The 26,106-nt window shown below is 42.8% G+C and overlaps 4 protein-coding genes across 10 annotated transcripts in view; 2 read left to right on the top strand and 2 right to left on the bottom strand.

Moving 5' to 3' along the window:
• sphkap (SPHK1 interactor, AKAP domain containing) overlaps positions 1–3,205 on the top strand; it is an 83,324-nt gene extending 80,119 nt beyond the window's left edge. For 5 of the 7 annotated variants that reach the window (XM_053873996.1, XM_053873998.1, XM_053873997.1 and 2 more), the window contains 2 exons: positions 97–272; positions 1,044–3,205. In XM_053873996.1, coding sequence (XP_053729971.1) covers positions 97–272; positions 1,044–1,184 — 317 coding nt within the window. In that variant the 3' untranslated portion in view covers positions 1,185–3,205. The remainder of the gene's footprint in view (positions 1–96; positions 273–1,043) is intronic. The other 2 variants (XM_053873999.1, XM_053874002.1) reach the window with 2 other exon arrangements.
• On the bottom strand, positions 83–10,255 carry daw1 (dynein assembly factor with WDR repeat domains 1). The gene is made up of 13 exons (XM_053874067.1): positions 10,141–10,255; positions 9,943–10,015; positions 9,250–9,394; positions 8,418–8,476; positions 8,216–8,338; positions 8,040–8,139; positions 6,377–6,484; positions 5,810–5,916; positions 5,621–5,723; positions 4,389–4,503; positions 3,826–3,902; positions 1,979–2,141; positions 83–1,902 (listed from the first exon to the last, which is right to left on the bottom strand). Exons 1-13 carry the CDS (start codon positions 10,178–10,180, stop codon positions 1,868–1,870), a joined length of 1,248 nt encoding a protein of 415 aa, XP_053730042.1. The 5' UTR covers positions 10,181–10,255; the 3' UTR covers positions 83–1,867.
• Positions 9,543–15,165, top strand: slc19a3b (solute carrier family 19 member 3b). Its single transcript, XM_053874111.1, has 8 exons — positions 9,543–11,291; positions 11,362–11,541; positions 11,901–12,066; positions 12,173–12,488; positions 12,567–12,718; positions 13,986–14,178; positions 14,283–14,424; positions 14,758–15,165. Exons 1-8 carry the CDS (start codon positions 11,145–11,147, stop codon positions 14,908–14,910), a joined length of 1,449 nt encoding a protein of 482 aa, XP_053730086.1. The 5' UTR covers positions 9,543–11,144; the 3' UTR covers positions 14,911–15,165.
• Positions 15,166–16,361: 1,196 nt separating this feature from the next.
• On the bottom strand, positions 16,362–24,518 carry ythdc1 (YTH N6-methyladenosine RNA binding protein C1). The gene is made up of 16 exons (XM_053874040.1): positions 24,306–24,518; positions 23,999–24,100; positions 23,473–23,747; positions 21,922–22,333; positions 21,792–21,854; positions 21,631–21,725; positions 21,406–21,514; positions 21,212–21,329; positions 19,738–19,822; positions 19,519–19,673; positions 17,766–17,845; positions 17,631–17,667; positions 17,474–17,513; positions 17,111–17,182; positions 16,858–17,040; positions 16,362–16,765 (listed from the first exon to the last, which is right to left on the bottom strand). Exons 1-16 carry the CDS (start codon positions 24,334–24,336, stop codon positions 16,595–16,597), a joined length of 2,028 nt encoding a protein of 675 aa, XP_053730015.1. The 5' UTR covers positions 24,337–24,518; the 3' UTR covers positions 16,362–16,594.
• Positions 24,519–26,106: the final 1,588 nt, after the last annotated feature.

Below are 26,106 nucleotides of genomic sequence, written 5' to 3' on the forward strand. Positions count from 1 at the left end.
CGTTACATTAAATGTTGTTATTAATTATTAATTTATTTAATAGTAATAATAAAAACATGATAAATCAAATCCAACCTGACACTTTCTAATGTTCAGTAGGAGCCTCGAGAGCAGGGGCCAGCCTGCCCCGGGAGATGATGGTGGTCAACTGTGACCTTGAGCCAGGGGGCGTGGACACAGAAGTGAGAGTGGCCCTGCAGTGGATCGCCGCTTCAGAGCTGGGACTTCCTGCTCTCTGCTACAGGAAGTCTAAAGTCCAAAAGGCAGCGAAGGTAACAAATGACTTCACAGACATTTGAGGCTTCATGAAGCTTCATGAATCTCAATGAGCTCATTTTCAGAGGCCACTGAATGGCACTCTCTGCTCTAAAATGTTTTTTTGATGAACCATTTCAAAGAAACTTCACATCATTTTAAACCAAGAGCGCCACCTTCTGAGCATTGAAAATGAGAACACTGTTTCATGAAGCCTCATCAGCAACAATCAATATCTAATGAACCAAACACATTTTTATTTATTTTGCTTCTTGAAAGGAAAAGACGTTTGCAGTTAATATTAAACTTAACTAGACAATAATTCTGTGAATAAACATATTGCCATCTCTTTTTTCTACAAATAAAATGACAAAATAGCCATGGTGACTGTAGAATTTTTTATTAGAGATAATCAAAATAAGATATTAAAATTAAATGTCAGTAGAGTTATTGAAGTCACAACAACAACTTTTTTTCATGCAACAAGTGGATCATAAACATATTAAATGAGCAACTCTGTCGAAGAGGGAATCTGAATAGCTTCCTCTGTTGAGGACAAAGTTTATGAATTACATTAAATTGTCTCTCAGTGGTTATGTCAAAGTTTTTACTGTACCAACGATGAACACTCCTCCATGATAGCTATAGTTGTTTGAAGACATCCAAGTTAAATAAAAAATGAAGGACATATGCCGGCAAAACCTGAAAGGACTCTGAGAAGTAGATGTTCTTGTAGCTACTCTTTAATTCATGCTTGTGTGTGTGTGTGTGTGTGTGTGTCCTCTCAGTTCCAGAGGGTGGTCCAGCTGATGTCTCAGAAAGCCTGGAGAATAGCCGACTTGTTTGGTGCAGTGATTGAGTTCTGTCAGCTTCAGGAGAGAGAAGAGGCTGTGGCCAGCCTCTTTGACTGGCTGCTGGAGACCTTGTGAGGAACCACAATACACCAAACGATGGTGCACACAAGCCCCAACAATCCTGCTGTTTCTCAACTTTTATTCCGGCAACAGATCAGCCTCACCACTTGGCAGCTTCTTGACTGAACTGCTCCTCAATAAAAAGCATGCTCTCTTGCACCAAACAGGTCATGGTAGTCTGCAGGTGAGACATTCCAGAAGTGACCAGCCAAAAGATCACAGTCAGTTGGTTCTAACTGCTACACCAGATTTATTTTCGTCCACATAAAGAAGAAATAGAAGCCTCACCGGTGACCTCATATCCTCAATACATTTTCTAACAAAGCTATTTTATATTGTTCAAGTTGAGACACACATTTGTGAGTGCTAGCCAACATACCACGGATGTTGTGACCTTTGATCCAAGTGTGTGATGTTGTCCAGTTGTCTGTAAATACTGTAGATTTGGACCAATTGAAGTAGTGGGCTGCTGTACTGTAGAGTTTGATGTCTATTTCTCTACTAAGTGGTATATGTTTCATCAGCGTTCGGGGGGGAAAAGCACAGCTGTAAAATACATCACTGTATAACTGAATGTATTTATCTTTTGACATTAATAAATTCATGTGAAGTGAAGCAGCAGTACTGGTGGTTAACACTGCGCAAAAGACATGAGGCTGGAATAGACTGGATTCATGTGTGCAGGTCAGAGGTGACGGTCAGTACCAGATCCGACATGTGTTGTCCTTGCTGCCTGCAGGAGGAGACAAGCATGAGTCAGCTGGTGGCGGGTGTTGTGTGGTGACCCGAGTGTGGAGGTGTGTATATACCTGTGATGATCGTGTCACCTTCATAGTTGAAGACACAGGAGAAGATTTCGTCCGTGTGGCCCTCCAGGACTTGCACACAGACCCCAGACTGAGCATCCCAGAGACGGGCCGTCTTGTCGGAGCTAGCGGTCAGAATCCTGCTGCTCTGTGGGCTGAAACAAATCTAACAGGAAAGGTCTCATTTGAGCATCAGTGGTTTGGGCAAATATCAGAAGACTTTTTTCGACGTTGCAACGTTTATGACTCCCTGCATGGTCTTCAGTGTAAAGAGTAGAGCACAGGGAAGTGTGCAGATGACCAAATGAGTCTTGCTCTGGGTGCTCATGAAAATAAATTTCATGTTTATTTACAGATTCTAAAGTGAAAGGCCACTTCAGGACGACAGCAGAACGAAAACAGAAGGGTAGATGTGTGTCTTTTTAAGTCGCAACTGGCCTCAGATATAGGAGTATTGTATCAGGTGGGCAGTTCGATTTCCTAGAGAACCACATTATGAACTGTGACTCTTGTGAGGAGCTGCCATGCCAAAAAAAAGATGCTAACAACAAAACGTGAAAAAAATCCAGATTTATATTTAAGTAACAAGACAGGCAACAAAACAAACCTAAATATATTCAATCTATCTCAGGAGAAGTGTAAACATGCCATGAAAATGAAAATATTTCCAAAATAAAACCAAGGACCAAACGTCTAAGAAAGATCAAATTTATGTCAAAATATATTTTTAATTCTCCTCCGATGTAGATTGATGAATGAGAAATGTACACTGAAAAATGGCCAATGAAAAGAAGATAAAAGATAAGATGAAGATGTTTGTTATATTTACAATTGAACTAGTAAGGACTATTTAAAAAACGGGACAAAAACTAGGCAGAAGAATTACTACACGTCAGTAGTTTTGACCTCAGTCTGACCTCAGGAGGGCTGTGAAAATACAGGCAAATGGCCGCACCATGAGCAGGTCTGACATCAGAGTGTTATATAAGTTTATTCTCCACAGTCCGCTACATTTAGTCATAACAAATGAAGCAGGAAGTTGTGATGTTTTAATCACACATCCATTCACACAAAAATAATCTTCCTGATTCCTGACTTGGGGATGTCATTACACTCTGGTGTGCGATTGCAGTCTTCATGTCTCAGCAGGTCAATAAAACACAGTCTGATTGATTTGACCAAGTCAGAGCTGATATTGAAACAAGTTAGAGGAGCTGACACAGTGAGCACAGCATCGCCTCGAACTACAGCTCCTGTCCTCTCAGTTCAACTTCAGCTTTTATACAGAGTTGAGTCAACTATATTTATGGCTCACTTATGAAGACCCAGGTTCAGTGGTCCAATTCACACAAAAGTCTTTTCCTGAAATTGAACTGAATGTAGATATTTAAGAAAGTGGTGCTTTATCGCGTGAATTTAGCTCCTTATTTGTGTGAGCTGCCAGAGTAAGAGAAAGCATTAAAGCTGACCCAAAATTCGGACTCATATCTACTGGCCCATCACTCTCCTTCATCGTGGAGGTTCTGGCTGAGACGTCAGGCTGTGGTGGAAAACACTCCTCGAGCTTAAATGTGATGACATTGTGTTATCTATTTATTCTTTTAAACTCCTGTGATCTTCTTATTATGAAATTATGAAAGTCACACCTCCATAGCTCTTTCCATGCAAACATATAGTGAATACCAAATGTAATGGGCTTGTGAAGCTTCATGGAACAACCACTTCAATGAGACCTCACATCATTTGTGAATGCAGGGCGCCACGTACTGGGCTCTGGAAATGAGGACACCATTTCATGAAGCCTGATCAACCCCACACAACCAACATTTTAGGGCGAGGAGTGACCTGACCTTTGAGACCTCGCCGCTGTGTCCCTCCAGAGTGGCCAGACACTGGTGCGTGGTCGCACTGAACACTCGAGCCGTCCCTGTCAGACGTGAGGATAAAGGTTGTCAGTTTCACTTCCACTCCAACCAATGTTTTCGTCGCAGCAGATACGCTGTGTGCATGTCAAATGAGATTTACTGGAATGGACTCAGATTATTGGGTGACGCAGGCAAAACTCAAGCAAATTACTCAGCTTTGTGTCAGGCATGGAAACAAGCCATATTAATAAGGTGGATTATTCAACAGTTCTCTTGACACAACGTGCTGCTCACAAACACGCGACTTTCCAGTTTCCACTTCATCAGCTTCCTTTTTACAGGTCAGATGTCCGACTTTCTCTGCAGCTGCGGGTCGGTCAAACGCTGTTCATGGTGCACTCGCACGCAGCCTTATTTAAATCCTCTTATATTAGATTTTAAGTTAATATAAAGCTGTAAACTTCACTAGGCATCTCCTTGTGACCCCTGGCTGGATCTCCAGTGCCCAATATTTGACAAGCTCAGATGCGCAACAGCATGTCACTCACCGTCAGCTGAGGCTGTAGCAATGAGTTGCCCTTTCAAATCAAAACACACGTCCAACACTTCCTCCTTGTGTCCGACCAGAGTGGCAACACACTGCCCAGAGTTCGCATCCCACAACTGAAAACATGGACATGAAAGAGACTCAAGCACATACACACAAGACCCGCGCGTAGCCCCTAGCAGTAATAAGGAGCTTTATTTTAGCCTTCTGGCCCCTGGAGGTTGGCAGTGAGGTGGATAATTCCACTGAGCGTGACTCATCTTGGCATAATTAAGGAATTAGGATTTAATTTTTCTCTTTTAAGTGACGGAGACGGCAGGCGGGAGATACAGAGAGCATATGGATGAGCATGAACGTTTGTCCTTTAAACATCAAAAGAGTTTGTCTCCACAACACACAGAGGTAATAACATGCTTTAATTGTTCTTTCATTTTAGCGGCCGCTACATGGAAAGAACTGTCAGTTTCAGCTCGGAATTCTGGGTGATTCAGTCCACAATATAAGGATACAATATTAATATTCACTTAGTCTGAAGGTTCTTATGATACAGTAGATAAAGCTGTCAATAAGTCAGAATCAGACACTGCTTTATTAGACAAATATGTAGACAATAGAGTAAGATTTTTTGTCTTCAGCTGGTGGTGTCTCTTTGAAATTTGTGTACACAAGGATAAACAGAAATAGAGAAGAATATAAAAGAAATAGATAACAATAAAGAAGAACAAAAAAATGTTTTACAATTAATAAAAGACATTGAATTCAATAAATATGTAAGCAATTACATATTGTAAGTGTATGTGTAACATTACAGAAGCTCTATGCTAGTTTATCAAATAAAATAAAAAATATAAAATGAATATAAAATGGAAAATAGGTAAATATAATTGAAAAGCATTTCAGTTATGGATTTTTGTCAATATTTTGAAGAAGAAGAATTTATAAGAAACACTTAACACAATAATATAAATCATATAATTTAGTACAGTATCTAATGTTGTATGATGAAAAGTTTAAAATGTTGTTTTCAATATATCTCCTAGAACCTCTTACAGTTTTACTCAGTACAAAACAAGTTTAAAAAAAACTACTATAATTTTACTTAAAATGTTTTTAACTGTAAACTAGACACACTATGCGTATAAAAGCACAGAAACTACCTAAGACCACTATAAATATCAAAACTACGTGGTGCATGAACTCATTGTTATCAAAGTTTTCTCCATCATAACTTACTTTGCTGGTTCTATCCATGGAGCCGGAGACGATGAGTGAACAGTCCCAGTTGAACTGAACATTAGTGATCTCTGCTGTGTGACCTCTCAGGGCATGGACGCATCTGTGGAAGGAAGCTGCTGTTTTGACCAGTTCTACCGAGACACCCACGATAGAAGAATAGTTTCCAAACCGCAGAGTCTGCCTGACCTTCCTGTGGCCACGTCCCATATTGCGACTGTGTGGTCAAAGGAGCCGGTAATGAGCTGACTTCCCACCGAGTTGAAACACAAGGAGAGGACCTCTGCAGTATGACCCTAGGTGGAACAAAAACACAGGGAATTCAGGCTCACTGTTTACTGTCGGAAATAGAGCAAATATGTTGTTCTGTCTCCACACAACACAATTCTTCCACGAATAAATAAGCCAGAAACTGCACCGCGCTCCAGATTTTGTGCTCAATTGCCTGCTGACAGCATGATTGATTCTTCATGGCGTGAAGCATTGAAAGAGGCAGCAGAGGGGCTCCTCGCCGAGACACCGCCAGCCAATCGCGTCGCCACTAGCATTATGAAGCTCATCACATTGCTACAGTTAGATAACAGTTGCTTATGGGAGACAGGACAGGCGGCAGGGGTCGTCCAAAGGTGAGTCATTTTTCAAAATAATCACAGTCATTGAAGAATGCAAAATGAAATCAATGCATGAGAATGGACTGTGACCCCGGCGGTTAGCATATAACCAGGCAGAGGAGAAAGTGGCAGTGAATACACTCACGACTAGAGTGGCCGCCTCCTCGCCACTCGCTACGTGCCACAGCTTGACAGTGGAGTCCATGCTGCCGGTGGCCACCAGTGTGCTCTGGGGGTTGAAGGCCAGACAAACCTGCGACATCAACAACACTTACTTAGACTGAAACAAAAGCTGATAAAATAAAGGATGCCAGAATGTCGCGCTGCATTCAGGTGTGTCACTGGGAAAGACTTGCTATCCATACTGTCCTTCCTGGGCAGACGCCGGGCCCTGTTGGGTAGGAAATCCAGCTGAATCACAGGCTTCATTACTTATTCCATCAACATGGGAGCATGAACTTGCTCTCCAGCCAGACATCTGGAACTGGGGGGCAACACCAGACCAAGGAGGCAATGGCGATCAAAATGAGGCAAATGAAATGCAGAATAACTGACATACAAGGTCAGACTTGTCATGCTTTTTTTCCACAGATCAGCAGCAGCCAACCCTGGTTTCCAGTCATGTTGAAAGCTGATAAATGCTAGCAATGGTTTAGGTCCAGGGTTGGGCCACTAAAAGTTTTTTTTTTTCACTCTTTGGGTCGTGAGGGCCACGAGACGCTCAGTTTTAATACATATACAATACAACTACAACTATGGAGAAGTTCTGGAAACGAAAAAATGATAAAGTAAATGATGCTTTTACTAACTTTACTTTTATCTTCTTTGGAGTTTAAATATATTGTATTATTTTTATTTATTTATTATATTTATTTTATTCAGTTTTTCCGGTTTTCTCAACCGTTTGCATCAAGTGTTTTTTTTTCTTTAGTAAATTTGTTGAATATGACTTGCACCTGGTTCTGTTGATGGTTGGGCTTTTCAATGACAAATAAATATCTGCGGAATGATCACATGATTTCATGTCGTTTCACAAGGTTTTGGTTTGTGTACGTGTAAGTAGATTAAATATGGTTGTTGATCACAAATGAAATCAAGAGTAATGAGTCAGTTCGATTGACTGGGCCCATTTTTTCTGTGAAAGGTGGGCCCCAAGATCAGAAAGGTTAAGAACCCCTGGTTTAGGACTTGAATGGTACCTGACCTTGAGCTACAGGTCTGTTCTACAGCATCAACTGCTTCTACCAAGCCACTCATTCACGCTCATATTTAACCCAATATTATTTATTCATTCACTCATCATCTGCCACTTGAGGGTGGCAGGGGGCTGGAGTCTACCCAGGCTGAGAGGCGGGGGGACATTCTGAACACGTCTCCAGCCAATCACAGGGCACACACACATCTAGAGACAGTTTAGAGTGCTCATTCAACCTCTGAATGTTTTTGACAGTGGGAGGAAACCTGCCTGGAGTGAACCCACACAAGCACAAGCCTGCAACCTTCTCGCAGTGAGAACTGGCAAGCAGACAGTTGGCACAAGCAAGACTGGGTACTGATGGGCTTCCTAGGGGCTGCCACTTCGTGAAGGGCTGAGGCTTCATAAAGTGTCTTTTTCAGAGCCCACCATATGGCGCTCTCTGTTCGAAAATCTTTGGAGTAGATTAGAGTAGAATGAAACCCCAGATCATTTTTAATTCGAGGGTGCCACCTACTGAGCTCTGAAAATAAGGCCACTGTTTCATGAAGACGTGGTCACGGCTCGATGGCAGCCATTATTTAAAAAATATCGGCCATAACAAGATACTCACAACTTCTGCCATGTGTCCTCGAAAGGTATGAAAACACTTGCCAGTCTCAGCACACCACAGCTTGCAAGTCTTGTCAAAAGAACCCGTGGCAATCTTGTCGCTAAGTGACAGAAAATACAAATATTTGAGGAGGAAGTGTAACAGATGAGTGTTTGTTTGGAAGAGAAAGCCATTACCCAAAAGGGTTGTTGAATGCAATTGCATACACCACATTTCTGTGTCCCTGCAGTGAGTGCAGCTCCTTGGCAGAGGCTGTGTCCCAAATCCTGCAGGTTCTGTCATAGCTTCCTGTAATGAACCTGCAGAGAGGAGGGCAACAACAAGCAGATTAACAGACGCACACTGACAGACTCAAGTGCGCGTCGCTGAAAAACCCACCTTGAACCCGACTTGTCGAAGGCAACGTTGGTTAGCGGGAGAATGTGCGCCTTCAGCTCCTAGAAACGAAGGGATATTCGAAAGTCAAAAACTCTTATTGACTTCATTTTCATTTGGAGTTTGGATGTCATATCCAGACATAATTAATCCGTTGTTATATCTAACTCAGTCGAGCTTCAAGCAACAACCTTATTTGGTTTGTGAAAACTCTTATTATCGCTGACATGGGTATGAAACAGAAACAAATGAAGCATCTGACATGATATCATGAGCCTGATGGGAGTAGTAACCACTGAAGTGAAGACACAGCGGCTCTCTTCAGCAATGCTGCTAATATGAATTGATATGAAGACATCAGTTGCATTTTTAAATGCAGATATGCAACCTTTCCTCTATTTCTATTAAACATTAAGCAGCACATAACAAGTTTGAAGTTTCATTGGTAGCAGTAGAAGTGTGTAACATTCGAACATTATTACAGTGTTTCCCTTAAATAAATAACTCACAATGAATGACATTTCAGGAGATGAATGATCTTATTTTATATTTTCATATGCACAACACCAAGTCTGCTAGTCCTCATTTTTTCTACTGATTAAAAAAAAAACATGGAGTCTACAGGACTCCCATTAATTAAAATGCCATAATAATAATAGCATTCAACTGAGGTCAATTTCTACCTGTGACTGCAAATACATAATATAATAAGTTGCTATTTACTGCCTCAATAAGTACTATACAGAACGTTTTCTATTAAGAAAAGGCTTTCGTAATAGTACACATATTTCCAAAGCTGAACTGCATGTATTCAATTGACCGTTCTGTGTCAGACCTTGGAGACGCAGAATCTCTTATGAGCCAACTGGCTCTGTTTCTGTTGAAGTCGTACGATCAGCTGTTTGACCTGCTCTGCCCGGGACTCTGTGATCAAGGGTTCGGCCTGCCGGATCTCAGCCAGCAGCTCCTCAGGGTTTGTGCTGTGTAAAGTGAAAATAAAACCAAGCTCATGAGGTTGAACTATTCAGACTGAACCCTCCAGCTGGAGGTGCTCATATATTTCAGTAGCCTAAGGATGTTTTAATTATGGCGACTCAGTGGCGCACACATAATCAAAATAGATTTTTTTTCCGTGAAAGCAGAAATCAGTGAAATTGTTTTTATTGTAATTATGCAAATGCAAAACTAGCAATGGGTTTCCATGCTTCAGGGCTCAGAAAGTTTTGCACTTCATTCTGTGAATAAGGAAATGTTTCCTTTCTTTAGGAAACATTAATCGGTGCAGGACACATGGCCTCTCTTTTGTCTTTTTAAATGAAACTTGCACAGTTTCTACATCAAATGTAATGGATAAATCCATGCATTTTAGCGGTGCAAATAAAACATCTGCTTTGTAAATGCATATGAGTAATATTTCAAGAGGATTTTCACAAAGTTTACAGAAAGACTGAAGGATTGAATTAATGTTGAGGGTGAGGCGTCATAGGATAGCAGACATTAGACAACTATCAATGCAAAACGTACTTACTCTTGGCTCAAATCCAACAGGTCAATGGATTTTGTTTTCAAAATTCCTCCCTTCTCGTATTCCAGCAGGAGACCTGTTTGCATGGAACATCAACATTACCTTCTGAAGCAGTCAGGCTAGTTAGCTAAAATGCTACTTTGATACGAGACTGAAGTCGTTGTGAAAAAGTTACATTTAAAAGACAAAATTTTAGTTTACCCGGGGGATAATATCTTAGAAGAAACCTCTTGAGTTTCATTTTGAAACCCACTCGACGTAACAACAAACCGTTTCCATAGTGACGAGCGAGCAACGTTTTCCGTGAACGTCTATACGTCGCATTCTCAATGACGTCATCAGAAAAGTTTAGCCTACAAAAATGACAATTATCGAACACTTTTTTACATCTGAAAGAGAGAAGTCCGATTAAATACAACAATGTTGAGACAGAATTAGTTGAAGATTCATTTATAAAAAGAGTTGTTGGACACTAGTTGGACACCAGCTGTATAATTATGTTGTGAATACATTGATAATTCAATCTTTATCCAGAAACAAAGCATTCATGGCATTCATCTTGCTACACATCTAAGTGTTCCAAACAACAGTATCAGATTTAGTTGCCATTTTTTCATTTTTGGATCAGTATTTTTTCTTTTAGTGACACAATTAAAACACGAAAATAGGAGGTTTTTGAAACACCTTGTGCAAGAATAACGTATTTTGGATTATATGTTGGACACACATTATTGGACGTTGACATAGTCATTTAAACACATCAGTGTATAAATATTTATATACACTAACTACAACAGATGATGAAATTAAATATCAAAATGTTTGATATTCTGAAATAAAACGTTATTTCACTTTATTATTATTAGTAGTAGTAGTAGTAGCTGCAGTAGTAGTAGTGACTGTGTCCATCTTCATCCACAGTAAAAGTATTCAATAAAGTACTCTACTCCTGGATGTGAAATATCCAAACACCAGTTTGTCCTTCTGCACACCAGAAGTGCAGCTATTTCACCATGCATTGTCACACTGCACCATTGCCTCGTTTTGAAACAGGCCAAAGTCTGTCAGCCATAAACATCACGTGCCATTGTAAAAAAAAAAAAAAAAAAAGAAAGGAAAAGAAATAATAGCATGTATATTCAAGCTCCTGGTGACAGTTGCGGGAAAGCAGACAGAGCAGAAACACACTTGAAAGGAGCGGAAGGATGGGCTGCTGCTCCAAGCGAACGTCAGGCTGGGTTTATCCCACCGCAGTTCTATCTCTTTATGGCTTTTTTGCAAACTGTAGAGTAGCAGAACCGTTTCTGACTCCGTACTTGATCGGTCCGAACAAGAACATTTCGGAAGAAGTGGTAAGTGCAGTGAAGATTGCAGTTCTACATTCAGAATACCCAGCGGCTCTAACATTTGCCGTCCTGACAGGTGACCAACTACCTGTTCCCCATCTGGACCTATTCTTACCTGGCCTTCCTGTTTCCTGTTTTCCTCCTGACAGACTTTCTGAGGCACAAGCCCCTCATCGTGGTTCAAGGGCTTTTCCTGGTCACCAATTATACCCTGCTCTGCTTTGCTCCAGGACTGCTCGCCATGATCCTCCTCCAGGTCCTTGAACACATTATAGTTGTGAGAGTGGTGGTATATGTCAAGCACAGGGTGCTGTAAGCAAACACTTAGATGTTGGACGTAGCTTGTCCTGCTTTGTACTTGTTTATGTTTTCCTCCATGACAGTGGTGCTGTGATGAAACTGGTCACAAGTAAGATGAGTGAAAAGGTGACCTCTTTATCATATCTAGGGTCAAAACTTGGTGTCATGTGAATGACTTTGTAGCTTGACTTAAAATTGATCTTTTAAATAATAGCGTTTTCAAAACTGTGAGGAGTCATTGACAGCGGATAAAGTTGAACAAGCTGTGAGGGTTGTACAACATGAATACAAACTTATCTGTTTCATTCAGTACAGATCAACTACGCCGTGGTGACCTCCACCGAAGTAGCCTACTTCTCCTACATCTACAGCGTGATTCCGGTGGAGAACTACCAAAGAGCCACCGGTTATCTCCGCAGTGCCATGCTGTCCGGTTACACCTTTGGTGCCAGTCTGGGTCAAATACTGGTCTCTGTGGCAGGTGCAACCCCATCCATCGCTCAGTGGGCAAAAATATGGAAATTCATTTCATAAAAAATGTTGAGTTAAAGATGCAAAATGAGAAGTAATGCTCTCACCATCGACAGGCCTGGACCTCTTCTACATCAACACTATCACTCTGGGGATTGTGATGGTGGCTTTTCTCATCTCCCTGTGGCTGCCCATGCCTCGGAGGAGCATGTTCTTCAAAGGGAAGAAGGCTGCCGCTCTGGGCTGCCAGTCTCAGCAGGAGACCCCGACCGAAGCCGGCGGATCACGGCAGTCCGTGATGGATAAGGGGCCCGGTGGGTCTGGGAAAGAGAAGATGGAGAATCATCGTGGTGGAGGCTGGTGCAGCCGAGAAAACCTGGCCAGCGCAGGTCATTTACTGTGGCAGAGCTTCAGGGAGTCTTACTCCTCCAGGTATTTCATTCGGCGTTCATACGTGTTGCGGAAATTTCTGTCTGGAGCAGATGTTTTTATGATGCTGATATTTTACAGGCATTTAATCTACTGGTCGGTGTGGTGGTCTCTGGCCACAGCAGGATATGTCCAGGTCTTCAACTACATCCAGCTAATGTGGGACCATATTGAACCCTCCGCCACGTCGTCCGTCTACAATGGAGGAGTTGAAGCTGCATGCTCTCTTGTGGGTGCGTGTCTCTGTGTGGAGGACTTTCTTCTTTTTAGATCCACTGTGAACTATTTTAAGTCACAGTTACTTTTGAAATAACAAAATGTAGATGCATTATTATGATTATTCACAATAATAATTATATTTTATTATCTTCACATGCCTGACTTGGCTGCAACAGTCCTCTGACCCTGAACAAACTCACTCTCATTTTACAGACCTGCTAAGGTCCAGGCAGAGACTGATGGTAGAAACAAGGCTGCCATTAGGTGATGAATGTCTTGCTCAGGGTTTCATGTACACAGGGTCAAATGAATGACCTCGTAACCTTTAAATTACTGGACAACCACTTGACCTCATCAGTGACAGGGTCAAAGCAGTTAAAGGTGTGTTTACATATTTATCAACCACCAATACAGAAATGGAGTTACAAGTGTTCAAGAACATAACTAAACTGTGTGGCTGTAAAATGCTTCACTTAACTCATCAACTTACGTGTTTCAGTCTTGGAGTGGTCACAGCATAAGCCACAAGTGATGCAGCCTTGACTTTCTGAGCTCACTAGGTGGCACTCTTGGTTTCTAAATGCGAGGTTTCCATGAAATATTGGTTCAAATCCAAATACTTTTGAGCAGAGAGTGCCACCTAGTGAGGTCTGAAAAAAGGACACTGTTTCATGAAGCCTCATCACAACACGTAGCAATTCCCAATGTCAACAACATCATGAATCAGTGGCATAAATACAAATAGAACACAGTAGAAACACAATATGCAATTTCTCGCAGATGCTGTTAAAGCGATTTTAAAAAAGTTGCACAATACAATGGAGGGGATCATGAAACTTGAAGCTTCTGTGTTGAGATAACGTATTACACTCATCACAGAAATGGCACACGAGTCCAGGCAACAAAACACATCACATCACTGGAGCTTCCATCGACTCTAACAACGCCATTAAAAGCAGCTGTAAAAACATGCCATTAAAAGGAATCGGTGTGCGGCTGATGAAATGTACTGTATATTGATCCGGAACAGCCACGGCGGTGTGAACACAGTCCCTGTGTTAGCGTAGCGGGAAGAGCGATCGCTTCAATTAATGAGATGGAGTAAGTCGGTAATGGATTCTGTGATTATTGCTGAGAGTTGCTTTCGCAAAGGTTCATCACATCTGGGATGGAGGTCAGGACAGACCAGCGCCAGCGTGTTGGGCTGTATTTCAGTGTCACGTCTCCTCCTGCCTGCCATCCCTCAGTGTTTCCCACTAACCTCCCCGACTCACTGTCCAGGCGCCGCCGCCGCCTTCACCGTGGGCCACGTTAAGGTGTCGTGGTCAGTTTGGGGGGAGCTGGCACTGGGCTTGTTCTCCGCTGTCGGGACAGGAGCCGTGTTTCTGATGGCTCTCACCGCCAACATCTGGGTCTGCTATGCTGGTTATGTCATATTCAAGTCCTGCTACATGCTGCTGATCACTATCACAACGTAAGTCAAGCACCAGTCCGTCCAAAATCAGGCCTTTGTTTGAGTTAAAAAAGTATTTCCCCTCGATACCCACCCATTTAGAACTTACTTCACGTGTGCTCCAGATTTCAGATCGCATCCAATCTCTCCATGGAGTGCTATGCTTTGACCTTTGGCATCAACACTTTCGTGGCACTTTCCTTGCAAACCGTCATGACTCTCATTGTCGTGGATGAAGCAGCTTTGGGTTTGGATATCGTGACGCAGGTTTGTTTTCACAAGCGCTCATAAAAAAAACATCCATTTCGTTACTTTAATCGTCAGATTGATGGCAAGGGCATGACAATAAAAAAAAAGATCCTGAGTACACACTGCCCTCTAGTGGTAGGGATATCGTTGTACAGCAGCATGGTGATATACTGCAATATTCACCTATTGATAAGTCGAAGATTAAACTGTTTACATTTTGGTGATTCGTGTTTACATTAGATTCGCTAGCATTTATATACAGTAGATAAATTGCCTCCATCGACCCAAAATCGAATCTGATATGAACCATGAAGATATCATAATTGACTACTATCGCTGTCACCCTTACAGTTCCTCATCTATGGGAGCTACTACGCCGTCATCTCAGCGTTGTTCCTGATTCGGGGGGCTTACACGGCCTGTGTGAATCGCCAAGCACCACCAGGGACGGAAGATGAAGTGACGGGTGGAAGTGGGGTGGTGATCCACGCTGACCGTCTGTGATCCAGTTCAACATGCTCTGGGAGGAAATACCTGCACTATGGGTTTACTAACACTCCCCACTTGTCCATAATGTAAAAAAAAAAAAAAAAAAATTAAGTTAAAAAAGGACTCAAAAACAACTTGACTTACATCCTTGGACCAAGTGGACATTCATAAAAGCGACGAAACTGATTGAAATGTAAACGTCGAATTTTAGTAATAAAAAAAAGAGTGTACATGACGTAATTCTGAATAAATAAATGTATACATGCATAAATAAATGTTAAAATAAATACATAAACAAACGTGTAAATAAATGTAAAAATGTCGAAATGAAAAAAATTATAAATGACATCTGATTTTATTTCTGTCGAAGAATGTTATATTTCTATGTATATCTATATTTATTTATTTTTAAATAGCATTTATTTATGCATTTATACTATTTATTTATTTATTTTCATTTTAATCATTTTCTTCACTTTTCTTTATGTTCACATGGTCTAAGGTGGTCATTTTTTTACTTTGAAAAAAATGTACATTTTTGGCAATTTGGTGATTTTAAAACACAGAAAAATGCCCCACCAGTTTTTGTTTTTTGTTTTTTTTTCAAAAGTCAAAAAATGACAAGTTGAAAATGAGAAATAAAACATTTTCACTCTGAGCTGCTCAACCTCTTGAATGGAAGCCAATAGAGGCGAAAACTGGCTTTGGCTGTCAAGTCAAGACAAATTCTGAACATGCTTCACTTTTTCTGTGCGCTGTATCTTCACAGCAATTGAATGTGACCAGTTAACTCTAACCTTCAGTTTCTGGCCAAATCTCAGGTTACTTGATGCTGATTTTCTAAAATACTATTTGCTTGAGCTCTGATCTTTGAGTTCAGGGCGAGTTTCGGGGTCCAATTCATTCTCAATGGGATGATTTTGGGAGAACACTTGGAACATCTTGGGAACTCCTGGTCCTAGATACAAGAAAGGTTTTTTTTATAATAGAGCTTGATTCACTGTCGGATTTTTGGCAAAGATTATTATTAATAACAATGTAGTGGGGGTTGGCCGAGATGTTTATTTCCTGGACTCTAGTGCTGGGTGGTGGGAGTCAGGCCAGTGGGTTTGGGCGTATGTTAATTGAGGGACCAACTTATGTGACTGGCTGTTGCCGCAAAAATAAAAAATAAAAAATAAGCAAAAAAAAAAAAATTTGAAGGACTAAATCAGAATGAAGTAAAAACTATAACAGGACATTTTATCTAATTATAACCGAGTACCAGACTATCTGCACCATTCCTCCCTGAAATAGACCTTGATAGTACAGCGCCCACAACCAACCTGTGTCAGATGGGAGGTACGAGTGTTAGCCACTCAAGCAGCAGCTGTGGGAAACACCAAAAACTAGATTCAGAAAAATAAATAAATACAATGACAGGAACAAATGCATGTGTTAGGTGTTCATCTTTTCAAAGTCCACAATGGCAATTGTCATGGCAACCAATGGTTTCAGGCTTTTATTTTGTACAAAAAAGTAACAAGTTTCATCCAGTTGCACATGTTGTCAGTATTTTCAAATTAAATGAGCATTTTAAACATTTCACAGTAAAAGGAACACATATCTCCTGGTGACATCCGGCTGTGATTAAAAAACAAAAAAAAGCATATTCAACATAAAGTCGCTCGGGCAAACGACGAGAAACTACATCACATTCTTATCGACGGTAGCGTCCCCTCTCCTTGTCTCGCTCTCGCTCCCTTTCCCTCCCCCGATCACGCCGCGGCACACCTCTGTCCCGCTCCCTCTGTCGCTCCCGCTCCCGCCGGCTGCTCACCACCGCCTGGGTCCGTCGCAGGAAGTCGTCCACCCGCATGTCATAGTCATGCTGGGCAGTGTGGAAGAAAGAAATGAGTGAGGTTCAACAGAGAACTTGAGCCAGGAATATGTTGCTCAACCAACCACCAACTACAGTCTCACCGGCGTGGAAGCAAAGGCCCGGTGGGGGGGCGGTGCTCGCTGCTTGTCCCTGAAGCGAGGAGGAGGGGCCTCGTGGAGCGGCTGAGGATGGTGGTGAAAGGTCTGATGAGGAGTCGGCGGATGACTGTGATTATAGTATGGCGGGTGATGAGCCGGCGGCTGTTCCACACCAGGGTACCCTGCCTGTTGAAAAGACACAGTAAGACCACTCGCCCTACTTCTCCTCCGTGATCGAGAACCAGATGAACCATACCAGTGAGTGAGTCTGCCAGTGACCAGGGGGTCCCACGCTGTGGTGGTAGTCCCGCAGGAAGTCGTTATAGGACTGCAGGAGACAGGAAGGCGTCTCAGTGATCAAATGGATGAGGGGTCTAGACATCACTTCAATAAAGCTACTACAGGAAGTGTTTAAACACATGGAACAATGTGTTAGACTACACTGAAGTGCTCCGAGAAGAAGCTTCAACATGTCACCGCCATGGCAGTTCCATCGTTGCTGCACTCAGTTGTTATGACAACGATGTCGGATCATCGTAGAAAGTGACTCCACGTCTCAGGCCAGAAGGGCAAACAATACTGAACAGAAACAGACCCCAGCATTACGTTTCAGACTCACCCCATTGAGGAAAACGTCCCGCCTAATGCTGGAGAAGCGTCTATGAAGGAAGCGGGAGACGGTGGTGATGATGATGATGATGATGATTTCATATGTTATGTGCTAATTCGGTCCACTTCCTGTGAACCAGCCATGCAAGACATGCAGCCAGACTCACCTGTCCACCGGCTGGTTCCGCAGGTCCTGAATGAATCCTGAAATGAAACAGAGTATTCCAACATTAACACCAGAGTGGGGGAGCTTCTCGTGGCGAGGACACTTGGTGACATCATCAAGGCTCCTCAATAACAACCTGATCGCTGATTAAAATCTGGGGGGCCGTCTGGTCGCGGGCGCTTTCTGCCGTGGACGTCAAACTCCTCAGGCCGACGCCTACGTGAAAGTCAGATGTGAGACTCACAAAACCACATGACACACAAAAGTGTAGGTATTTCAGTCGTCTCCAGAGAAATATTTCCTGACCTATTTGGCGCCACTGAGTCTGTACTGTGCGTATGTGTTGCCACTAATGTTTATGTAGCGCGTGATAAATAAACCATGAAAGATCATGTTCTACTTAGCACCCGTGTACATGTGTTCCAACTCCAAATGAAATCAAAAGAGCAGGCAGGAAAGGCCAAGTCAGACCAGCCGGACTCTGGAGCATTTACCAGAATGAATCTCCCCCAGGCAGATGATACATCACAAAAAGCAAAAGAACATCAGGGAAAACAAAGCTCATCAAATCCCCTCTGACTACCTCACCACTGCTGTGGTACTAATGAAAGTTACTAAATGCTCAGGGAAAACCTGTCTTCCAAACAGAGAGCTGGGACACAGGTCTACCTTTGAGCACGACATGGACTGACAGCAGAAGGCTGCAGTGCTGTCTAAATGTGGGGAACCACATGGACCCCCACAGACCTGAAGGAGAAGTCCAAGGAAACATACATCTGTGTTCCTCAATGTCTGCAAATGAATACGTCTGCATAAGATTGTTTGTGTTAGTGTGTGAGTGTGAGTGTGTGTGTGTGAACTTAAGCATCAGCCGTTTACATTAGGAACTTGCATCACTGGGTCAAAGGTCACGTTGCGATGGTCCTCACAAGGTCAACAAACCTCTGCTGATGTGTTACACACCAGTCCTCTCCACAATAGTCCATATTACACACCCTCTTGTTTGACAGGGTCAGGGGTCATGATGATGATGGTGGTGGTGGTGCAGTCCCTTCAACCAAAACACAGACAGCCACCCGGACCCCGCCCCCCCCACTCCCTTACACACCTCAGAAAGAGTTCAGAGATTAAAAACACACACACACACAACTAATATAAAGTTCGTTTTTGGGGCACCTCAGTCCTGAGAAAATGTGTGTGTACGTGTGCGTGCCTGTGTGTGTTGGAGGGAGGGATGGAGGGGGCTCCTGTCACGGAAGAGGGGTGTGTGGGAGGGTTCAAGTCCATCTCTGTCATCTGTCAAGTTACCGCCTTCCTCAGCTGTCCAGAGGCCGGGCCTCTCAGAACTACATGCAAAGGAACCAGAACAGTCCAGACCGTCCTTCACTCTGACCCCTTCTCACCCCGAGCCCCTCTTCCCAGCCCAGTCCAGCATCTTCCTTTATGCTTTGTTTTGAAAGGGTCAGCAACAATGTCCTTTCATCCGGAGTTCAAATTTAAATGATTAGAGTCTTAAACATGGTCGAGAACCAAACTCCTGTAAAGACAAGAAAAGCTTTTTTATCTCAGGCGCTGGAAACGATTGAAATCGATCAAATTTCAGCATTTTCTACTTTAGAGTAGCAATTACTTTACTCTGAATTAGGAACTCTGAGAGGCATGAGTGGCGGCCTGATCACCATCGGCGAGGCCTGACATTTCCTGGCACCTTAAAGACCACCAAGGTGAAAGTGAAGCTCCGATGAAAACTCCCTCGTAAAAACTGCTAGAGGGGCAGCGACGTGCAGGCTTGCTAACCACGGACTAAGAGCAGCGACCATCTCCGTTGTCTTGCAGCAGGTGGCGCCGAAGAAAGGGGGACAGGAAGGGGATCTCGGTGAATGGCTAACCTTCCCGGCTCTCGCTGTGGGGGGCGGCCTCGGGGCCTCATCTGAACAGGGGTCCGACGTTTGTGGTGAATGCTTCGTGACACTTGGTATACGTCCACGTTTTCATCCAGAGGAAACAGGGAACAAAGTTGAGCGCCGATGTCAGGCTGGATTTCCTGAAGACAGAACACATTTTCAGATCATGTTCAGTGAACAGCACATAAAAAGAGGCTGACCAACCTGGCCGTCTCTCCCGATCTTCACTGGCTTGTGCTCGTTCCAAGGGTTCGACAGATGAGCGGTTTTGATGAATGGAAGCTCTCGTCTGAAAACAGACCACCACAAGTGGTTCAGATAAATATGGATGTCAGTTAAGTGAAAGACATGCTGGAGAATATTGTTATTGCACAGAGAGACAGAGACTGGGCTGCAACCAGGAGATGGCATCCGGGATATTCTTTCCCACTAGTACACACTGGGGTCTGTCGAATAAACACACTGCCAGTTGAACAACGGGGTGTCAAATCCCATGGGGGCAATTTGACTACCAGTGGCAATGGATTGATGGGGTTAAATGTCAAGCTGAAACAGCATCCGCAGAGGTCAATTCGGCCTTTCAGGTGCTCTAAGCTCAGGCGAACAGAAGTGATGGCATCTTCTGTGGAGGGGTTAGAGGGACAGGCAAACTGAGATCGGTCAAATGAAGTGGGAGGCTTAAAGATGATGTGGTCCTTGTCAAGCACTTCAAATTTATAATGATGGTGCAGAGTGTTATGGGTCCATAGGTACAGAGGTGCCCTCTTGGTAGGTTATGTTTGTAAACCCATAGACTGTCTATTGCCAGTTATATTTCAGGGTTATATAGTGACCGTGTGAGACAAAGTTATCCAAGATGTTTTATTGCATTCGCAAAAGACGTGCCAGAGATAATGTGTTAAACTGTTTTTTGTCAAGGCAGGGAGCGGTCTCATCTATGGCTGCAACTAATTTTGATAGTCCACTAGTCACCGACTACATTGACAAGATGAGTAGTGGGCATTCAACAACAATGTGACAAACACACCCCGTCTGTAGTGTGCTAAACAGAATAGAAATAAAAAATAAAATTGTTGGAAACATTTGTATAGTGTTAAATGGCGGCTTTATAGTGGAATTTTAATCACTTTGATGTGTAAGGTTTGTCCTAGAAATGGAGTATGCCATGCGCTTATGTTTATCAGATTTATCTTGAGATGTTAAACTTCTCATCATGGGGATTGTTTTCAGCTGTAAATTGTGTATGATAAGTCATCGCTCATCTCTAACATACAGCAGCGCCAAGTAATGAGGAAGAAACATGAGGCCCTGGATTTATTACCGAGATGGGAAGTCACTGTTGAAGGCAACTTTACTTTGTTTTGTAGTACAGAGTCACTGACTCACAGATGCTCGAGGTTGTTGTTACATTATCCTTCATTATGTTCAACGTTGTAATTTAACCCTCCTGAGTTTGTCAACCATATTCTGTGGACTTGTGCTCTCACTCTCATTGCAAAGATTTTCAATAAATATTCATAAAGGACAATTCCCTCTTCAAGATCTTTATCATAGTCAGGAGAACAACACTACCTATGAGGGACAATGCTCACAAAAGGGGTCCAAAAAACAATGTTCCTACACCCAGTGCTACCAAACTGCATCCAATCCGCTGCCTCCAAGTCTACAGGGGATGTACCTGCACAGCCAGTCGATCTTGAAAACACCTCCCAACATTTTGGCGTTCATTCCAGCGGGAAGAACCCAATGGATTGGAGATCCACCATGATGAGATTCTGAGGACAGACGTGCAAACCCTGGACAAGAGAGCCATTTGAGGAATACTTGCAGCATCAGGCCATCAGACAAAGATTGGACAGGAAGTTCTTCTACCTTGAAATTTTCCACTTTCTCTGACGGAGAACACAAGGACGACACTCCGGGCTGAGCGGAAAGCAGCATTCAACTTCTTCTCATTGACAGGCAGCGTTGACCACACACCCTGGATAGCAAAGAGATAATATGAGGATCTTCAGAGCATTAAAACCCAGTACATGCATCATAGATGTTGGTCACCAACACTGAACAGCACTCAGAGGACAGGGATGTATAGCGTACCTTTGCTTTAGCCAGCGACACGTTCTCATGGTTGTTGCTCTTAATAAGGAAGAAACGGGCGTCTCTCAGTATGTAGCGTAGTGTACTGGCTGGATCTAGAACAACAGTGTCAAGTGAAAGCTGCTCACATAGCAAAAAGCCACATGTCAAAATTCACTTACTTTCCATGCCTTTGCGAACAGCTCCCACAGATGACGAAAGCTTCTCTTGCTTCTTCTCAGAACCTTTCCAGTAGAACAAAAGAATAAGATAAGATAAAGAAAGTCAAGCATGAAGTGCAAAACACCCTACCTGAGGCATCGGAGGCCGAGCCAGAGTGGACAGAGTCACCATCGTCAGAAAAACTCACAGAGGAGGCCGAGCGAGAATCTCCTGCCTCACTCCGGGTGTCATAGTCATTCCCCTCAGTGCGCCTTTGATAGTCCTCTTCTTCATCTTCCTCTTCATCTTCCTCTTCTTTCTCACCATCCTCCTCCTCTTCCTCCTCCTCTTCTTCCTCTTCTTCTTCTTCCTCTTCTTCCATTCCCTCTTCTTCTTCATCCTCATCTTCTCCCTGGTCATCCTCCTCTTCTTCTACATGGGATGCAGGAGAGGAGCTTCCAGATGCAGCCTCCGAGTCATACTCGGGCGCTGGTTCTTCTTCTGATTGGTTCTGACCTCTTTGGGGGGAGGTGCTATTCAGTCTATCACCACGCCGTGCTTTCTGCAAATCCAACACGAAATATTCATCAACTTTTTTATCTAAATTTCTATGTAACACTTAGCTTTGTAAATGTTTTCATGTTCATGAAAATTACACTTCGTATTTGCATTCAAATGTATTTTAAAGCTTCACATTTATGGCGTTCTCCCCCATTCTCAGATTTGTTGCATTTTTGTGTGTAATTTACAGCATGTAAAAAAATAACAATAAAATAAAAAAAAATCACAGTCACGCAGCTGAGATTGTACTGGAAAAAAATGATTCCATACAAGGCCAGGTAAACAGTTTTTAAGCTTGGATGTAAAGGTGAAAATCAAGAAACTCCACTTTTTTTATTATCTAGCTTCAAAACACAACCTCAAAATTGCCATATGATATAATAATATATCCTTCCCACTCCCCTACAGGACCACAAATTGAAACATTAAAACCGGCATGGTGAAATGTTACCTTTTCTCTTAAACTTATTTACTCAGCTCAAAAACCTTCATTTTTGCTTCCCATTTACACATCAGCGTGTCATTTTTTTTGTTTTTCCGCGTGGATTCATCATTATCTCAGTGACGCTCTCAGCACAGTTGCGAATCAGGGCACAGAGACACAGGCAGGCGCATTGCACCCAGGCCCTCATGTCTCTTGCATTGCATTCAGTGTGTGACCGCATTATAACCATTGCACAATGGGACATGCAGCCAGCTATTGGAGCTGGGTCATGTTGAAGAGGTGGTTTATGGATTCATTTAACATTGAGCAAATTAGGAGGGAGAGAGAAAAAAGAGAGACAGACCCTGGCACTACCGGTTTCAGAGACTACACGCTGGTCATGTGAAGAAATTGAGAAAGATTCAACAGTGAAGTTACTTGTGCCTTCAAACTCATCTGCTACAGGGGGAGCGAACAAAGATTAAGATGAGATTTATCATCTGAGATGACAAATCTTTCAATGTAATGTGAGTTAGTATGGACCCAAAATACATGAAGACTAGAAACAGGGACAGCGTTTTTCACGTTGGTGTCCCTCAACAATCTGCTCAGCAGGGAAAAATAGTCGATAAAGAGTGTCATGAGGGTCACATTGTTTACATTTCTTTGACTAGCCATTATAACAAACCAATCTGAGCAAGTAAACATATCAATACCTGGCTTAGGGATCGGTGGGATTCTCTGTGGCGGTTCACCTCTCGGGTTCTTCCAGTCTCCCGTGTTACACGGCGGCCTCGGCGGTCCTCGTAGTACTCTGACCTGTAGCTGGACGAGTGGCGCCCACGGGGGCTGGATGGGGCTTTTTTAGATGATGAGATGGGTGCACATGACCCTCTCTTGTGAGAAGAAGACCTGGAAGGCACATGGCCCAGAGATTGACGTAGCCTTTTAAAATCCAAGTGGTCCGAATGGTCACTCTTTCTTTTGGTTCCTACAAAGGAAACGTTTTACGTCAATTCACACAGTAAACAGCTAGATTCTCAACTGAATTACAATTAAGCGTTATCCTTGGTTGCTGGTTTAGTTGATGCATAACTTCCAAAAAAAGGATTTATTCGTGTGATCATGTCAAAGAGAGTATGTATAGTTTCTCCTTGTCACACCCATGGCACGCCTCTTACGCACGTCAGCTGTATGAACAACAATAACTTACAGGCAGCAGTGAGGTGTGTATACTTATACCTTTTTTGTCGGTGAAATGTCGCTCAGTTTCAGGATTGTAAAGATCGTCATCATGGTCGGGAACTTCAGTCAGAATATCTTCTAGCACGTTCACTTCCCCATCTGAAATATACGGGTTGGGTTAAGTTGGATACACGGATGTGGGAGAGCTAGAGACGGTATTCTGATTCGCAGACCAAAACAATACTGTATGTTCAGCAGCCATAAAACAAAAGCCCATGCACGTCTCACAATATTCAATTGCGACGTCCAGATATGTGGGAATGCTAACGCTAGCATTAGCTAACAAAGAGTAGCTCGGCGTCACCTTTTTCGTCGCGTCTGTCCGTCGCCATCATCAGCTGCGGAGTGTCTCGCGCTGGCGTCAGAGAGTGGACGGGTCGAACTGATGGTTAATTCGTCTTCATGACCTCAAAATCCAACCATTACAGTAAAGCTAAATATGATCAAATTAAATGGCGGACACCGAGCATCGGAGCGGCTGTAACTAGTTTTGCGATCTTCTTCTTCTTTGCCTTTCGTCTTTTAAACGTCTGAAAATGAAGTGCTGCCCTCCGCCGGCGACTATATGGTAATTACAATAGAATGACCACCGTACTAGATGACACTTTACAGAAGAATTCCTATTTGGCCTAATCGGCTCTTATTTATAAATGGAACTCGCGTTTTTTTTGTATTTTTGCAGCGTTCATGCAACTTCTTGAATTTACTTTTTACTGAATGTTGAAACTAATCCCCGATCATACAAGGTATTGCAATAAATACTAAAGACAAATGTAAAAATGCAGCACAAAAATTAAAATATTACATTTATTAGATTAGTATGTGATAACACAGCTCAAGAAACATGATGATTATGATGATGATGGTGATGATTAAAATAATACAGTCCTGTCTAACCAATGTTCAGTGGGTTCCTTCACATGACTTTCTTAACAGATTCATACATGTTTGTCCACGCTTCCATTCCAGTTGAAAACTTTAGACATATTGTCCGATTACAAGGTTTGGATGATAGTTCATTAACATCGTCATTGACACAACAAGCTAGCTTTGTGTTTTTCTCTTTCTTTTCAGCACTGGACGGTCCTCAGTAGACATGAACCACTCATCACACCGAACAGCAGCATTTCATGGTGTCAATCTCATATTGGTCCTTCCTCACTTCTTCCTGCAGCGGTAACAGCAGGCACGGCACCTGCCACCCCTGTCATCTGCCCCCTTGTCCTCCTTAACCACATATGGAGGTGGGGGGGCAGTGTTGGACACGCCGTAGGGGTTTCCATCACTCAGAGCCGCAGGGTTTCCAATCACTGTAGAACCATCATCTTGAGAGTGTAGTTTGGCACGAGGAATGGTAACCTGGCCGTAAGGGTTCTCCAGAGACACGTTGATGTTTGACGACATCGTTGGAACTCCAGGAGGCACTAGACTTCAGAAATGTCAGTTGGCCATCCAATAGAAAGAAGGCCTGAAAGGACAAAGATTTTGAGTTTTAAGACGCATGGATGTGTCGTGGTCACAAGTGGATGACCGGCCCCACCTTCGATTTTCTAAATATTTTTAACAGCACAAAGGTCTGGTATCGGTGAACTATTGCTCCACAAGAGACTCCCTTTAGTGAGTGGACATGCAGAAACCAAGGAGCTGCCAAGTGCTGACCACACCAACATTACTGACAGTAGCAAGTTTTTGAGTTCTGCGTCGTCATGATAGTTGCTTTTCAGACAACGATGCAAGTGTTGAGCAAATGGAAAGACGAAAAGCGGCACCAGGTCCTGGCACACCAAAAAGACTAAACTGCCACAAAGCTAATTTCACACGACTTTACAAAAATGTACAATCTTCCATGACTGAGTATACTGACTCATGGAAAAAGAAAAAAAAAACAGGATACCCTCGCTGGTGACAGCTCAGGGTTGTGTTACCTTCCAACATTAAAACAATGACAAATAAGCAATGATTACTCATATTATCATCACAGTTACACTTTTCCCTTTTTTGCTGGTTCTGAACAGAACACAGGCAGCTGTGAGTTTCCTTCTAAACCTTCATAAGCTCCAAAGTACACTTCAATTGAATGTATTCATATTATCGTGTCCTGAAGA

Source organism: Synchiropus splendidus, chromosome 8 (genome assembly GCF_027744825.2).
Source record: "Synchiropus splendidus isolate RoL2022-P1 chromosome 8, RoL_Sspl_1.0, whole genome shotgun sequence".
Taxonomy (NCBI): Eukaryota; Metazoa; Chordata; class Actinopteri; order Syngnathiformes; family Callionymidae; genus Synchiropus; species Synchiropus splendidus.